Here is a 4,411-nt window from a genome sequence, read left to right as displayed (position 1 = left end):
GTGTGTGTGTGCGAGTAGTCGGGACAGTGTGTGTGCGAGAAAGGTAACATTCGTGTGTGTGTGCCAGAAGTCGGGACAGCGTGTGTGTGCGAGAAAGATAAAATTTGTATGCGTGTGTGGCATTTTAGTAGTGTGTATACACAATTTGAATATTTTTTGAGTGTGCGTGAGGGTTTTTTTTGAATGTGCGTGAATATTTTTTGAGTTTGCGTGAGTTTTTTGTAGTGTGTGAGAGACAAAACGTACATTTTGTCCTAAACGGCCCCTCACAGAAATGACACAAATATATAAACTTTGTTTTTTTTAAAGGAACATTCCACTTTTATTTTGTTTTTGCAGCTTTAGTTTCCTCCACTTTGTATTTCTATTTATTTATATTAGTAGAAGTTCTACCTTCTTTTATTTGGGAACATCACAACTAAAAACGTTCATGTTAGATTAATTGGCAACTCTAAATTGTCCCCAGGTGTGAGAGAGAGTGTGAATGCTTGTTGCGACAATCTAGGAAACTGAAATCCAAATGGTGTTATCGTCCCAAACTCCTGACGCAGGTCTGTCTCTTTTCCTCCTCCCTTCAGGTGCTGGCTACCACATGGTGATAGTAAAGGACGCGCTTTGCAACGTGTCCGAGATCACCCGCCTTGTTCACATGTATGTTCCCAACGCCACACTGGAGAGCAGCGCTGGAGCCGAGCTCTCGTATATTCTGCCCAAAGAAAGCACGGGCAGGTGAGTTTATGTGGCTCTGGATCATTCCTAATAAAACACCTACCATTACACAGCGTGAAGTGGCCTGATGGTTCCAGCGAGTGTGGTTAGGCTCACACTGGCTGAAATCACTGGCTAAATGATAATTACTCTGAACTGTTTGAAAGAAGGTCAGAAATTGTTTGGCTGTCTAAATATGGATATGTAAATTTGAGTAATAACACAAGACCACTTTTCCTTTCATGATGATATGAATCTCATGAATACAAATCAAAAAAAGGCTTTCACTGCAGCTCTTTCAGTGAGATTAGTGCACAGTAATTGGAGTCATTGTGGAAAAAGTATCATAATTGATCATCTCTTTCTTTTTGTCATCATTTGAAATGATATTACCCTCTGCGTTTTTAGCTAGTTGCCCAATTATTTTTATTTTGACATATTTTGATTTATAATTAGAAATGGTATTAAAACTAGAAACACTGCATTTTCTGTGAAATGCAGAATGACATGACTAAAGAAGTGAAAACTGATTTGTTAGAGTTAAAACAAGCAGCACAGAGGACAAAATGAGCTAAACAAAGGCTAAAATGACCAAAACAGAGGCAGGAACGAACAGAACACAGGCTTAAGTAAAAGCAGAAGTTAAAAGCTAAAAGGAGAAGAACAGTAGATAAAATAGGCAAAATGGTACCTAAAATTAGTCAAACAAATCCTTAAGCTATAATTTCAGAACAAATGTTAAACTTAAACAAAACTGAAGTTAAATTCTGCCAAAAAGATGCTAAAATTACCTAAAAGCTAAAAGTAGCACAACAGTAGCTAAAAGTAGAACTAGTATGTTGAAGCAGAATTTTAAAAGACTGGAAGAAATCTTAATGCATTTTTATGGAAATTTAATTTGATTTAAAGTTTGAATATTTGAAAAGCATAAAAGTTGCAAATAACAAAAGTCCTATCACACTATTCCTGATTGGGATGGACGTTTTGATATATGAATCATTAAAACAGCACAGACGTATGCAGAAGTAGTTTGAATGCAAAACACGTCCAGAAGAAACAAAAAGCAGGAGCAGCATTTTGAATTCTGACTCGTCAGTCACACAGATGTATCCACATTTTCCCTGCAGATTTGAGTTGCTGTTTGCTGAGCTGGAGATGAACAAAGAGAAGCTGGGCATTGCCAGCTATGGAGCCTCAGTGACCACCATGGAGGAGGTTTTCCTCAGGTCAGACTTTGAATTTGTTCTGCATCTGTAGGATGCGATTCTGGAAGTAATGCTCCCACATTTAGCTACATTCTCAGTTTGCGCAGTAATTTTCTGCCACGGATGATGGAAATCCCTGCAATGTACTCCATTTTAATGGAAATTTGATTACACTAGAAAATGGGTTCTGTAGACACTAAATAGTTTACATTGAAACCTGCTAAATTTGCTCTTTAGATTCAGAAAGAATGACAATTATTTATAGCATTATTTTTTTCTTTGTCAGAACAATGTTAATAAATAAAGCTTGATCTGTTTTTCTCTAATATTTGCTCATAAAACTGAGCTCCAGCTTCACTTTCTGCTCTTGATTCATGTATCTGTGGCAACGGGCACAACTGCTGCCGCTGCAGAAGACTAACGCTGCATGCCACTTCAGCTGGCCTCAGTTTAAATGTTAAAATTAGTGCTCTCAGGGTCTCATTATTTACAAGTCACAACTGTGAGAACAGCAGTGTGTTCTGGTCATTTACACAGTACAACAAAACAGAACACCGAGACAAGTTGGGATCAATCATCCTTTTGTTTGTCCGTGTGTTGCAGCCGAGTGCAGAGGCTCATCAGGTGTACTATCACACTGCTGCCTATTTTTCACCTCAGACAACACTAGCAATACATTGTGTATTGATTTCATACAAATTTAAAAACAAAATGTCACAACTTTAAACTAAAATGAAAATCAGCAAAGACATGAAACTTCGTGCTGTCATAATGTTTGCAATTAAATGTAAGAAAAATTTTGTTTTCCCATTTTTCAATATTTAATTGTGCATCTTGAAAGAATACAAAAGCTAACCTGGTGAAAAAGATGGACAAAGCTGCTCTGTAAGCTCACAAAAGCACTTTGTACCTGACAAGATGAGAATGTGTTATATCTGGATTTGGTCTGCTGTGCAAATGGCTTTCTTTCAATAAAAATTGAATTCTAAGGCTCAGAAAGAGTTTTTTTTTACCTTACTGAGCTTTTGGAAGTAGGAAAAAAACATTAAAAAATTGGCAGGCAGTAACCCTATAAATTTCATTTTATGAAGTTTAAAGAGTTTTGTCTGTATCTTCGTTTTAGAAAACAATTTTCAAAGTAATATTTGTTTTTAGTGCGATTTAAACCCATTGTTAAGAATTATTTCCATTTTGTTGCCTGATGATTGATTTGTGTTTGCAGAGTTGGAAAGCTGGTGGACTCTAGTTTAGACATTCAGGCTATCCAGCTGCCGGCCCTACAGTACCAGCATGAGAGGCGCTCTCATGACTGGATCATGGATGATGCCAGCAGCGTCAGCGCCCTGACCGATGTCACTGACTTCACAGACAGCGGCACGCTCATCTCAGAGGACGGCTCCAACATTAAGCTGAACACCGGAGTAAGACTGTAGGCACAAATCGTGGCTTACACTGAGGCCTGTCTATGACTTAACCAGCTCTGTTTGTATGTTTTCCTCTGCCAGGTGAGACTACACCTGCAGCAGTTCTATGCTATGTTTCTGAAGAGGGCGCTGTACAGCTGGAGAAACTGGAAGGTGATGGTGGCTCAGTTCCTGGTCCCTTTGATCTTCACCGTCGTGGCCTTAGTCGTGGCACAAACCCTTCCCGATCACCAGAATGCTCCTCTGTTGGAGCTGGCCCTCAGGCGTTATGGTCCCACCAGGGTCCCCGTGGCTGTGCAGCCTGGGGCGGGTCCCCTTTCTTCTGACCTCGCAAATGTTTACGCTTCCCAGCTCTCAGCCCAGCTTGGTGAACTCGTCAACATCACAGGTAAGTATAATTAGAAAAGCAACAATTTGGCTTTAAAGTTTGATTCAGAGCATTTGTTTAAAGTGACCTTTATTTTTTTTATAAAGCTAGTTAAATCAACACAAAGATGCATTAAAAATTGCACAGATTCACAAAATTAATCATAACAGCCACAGAATGACTGAAATCAGAAAAAAAACCTCAAAACAACCAAAACATAGATTCAAAAGTTCTGACAACTAATATGACTCTTGGATTCACTCAGACACAAGTAATGATACAGACATTTACAAAGAGACTAAAAAGGGACAAAACAACAGCAGCAAAGAGACTCACAGTGACAGTAAGATGCAAAACGACTGCAAAGTTGAGATGCACCGATAATACATTTTTAAAAAACGAGTCTAGTACTTCTGAGTACTTCATAATACCAAGTACCAATATGAGTACTAATAAATGCCATTACTTTTCTTACAATTTGTAGAACTTCTAATTTTAAGAAACAGTAAGGCAATGAACAGATGTTCTGTCACTCACCTCTTTAAGACATTATCGACATCATTACTGGATTACTCCAAACCTAAGGACTGGGAGATTTTCTCACTTTTATTTTACCTTACTTTTCTTCACCTCCAAGTTGAACTAGGGCAAAATGCCCCCGTTCGACCCCAAGGACATCAGCAGTATTCTACAAAGACTTCAGTTTT

The 4,411-nt window shown here is 38.6% G+C and overlaps 1 protein-coding gene across 1 annotated transcript in view; it reads left to right on the top strand.

The window, feature by feature from the left end:
• abca3b (ATP-binding cassette, sub-family A (ABC1), member 3b) overlaps nucleotides 1–4,411 on the top strand; it is a 28,624-nt gene that overhangs the window by 16,133 nt on the left and 8,080 nt on the right. The window contains exons 15-18 of the mRNA XM_037978643.1: nucleotides 579–729; nucleotides 1,836–1,934; nucleotides 3,136–3,334; nucleotides 3,419–3,725. Of these exons, the coding sequence (XP_037834571.1) occupies nucleotides 579–729; nucleotides 1,836–1,934; nucleotides 3,136–3,334; nucleotides 3,419–3,725 (756 nt within the window). The remainder of the gene's footprint in view (nucleotides 1–578; nucleotides 730–1,835; nucleotides 1,935–3,135; nucleotides 3,335–3,418; nucleotides 3,726–4,411) is intronic.

The sequence above is a fragment of the Kryptolebias marmoratus genome, linkage group LG12 (assembly GCF_001649575.2).
Source record: "Kryptolebias marmoratus isolate JLee-2015 linkage group LG12, ASM164957v2, whole genome shotgun sequence".
Taxonomy (NCBI): Eukaryota; Metazoa; Chordata; class Actinopteri; order Cyprinodontiformes; family Rivulidae; genus Kryptolebias; species Kryptolebias marmoratus.
The sequence above is the reverse complement of the archived record's forward strand: the minus strand, read 5'-3'. Positions and strand labels throughout refer to the sequence as shown.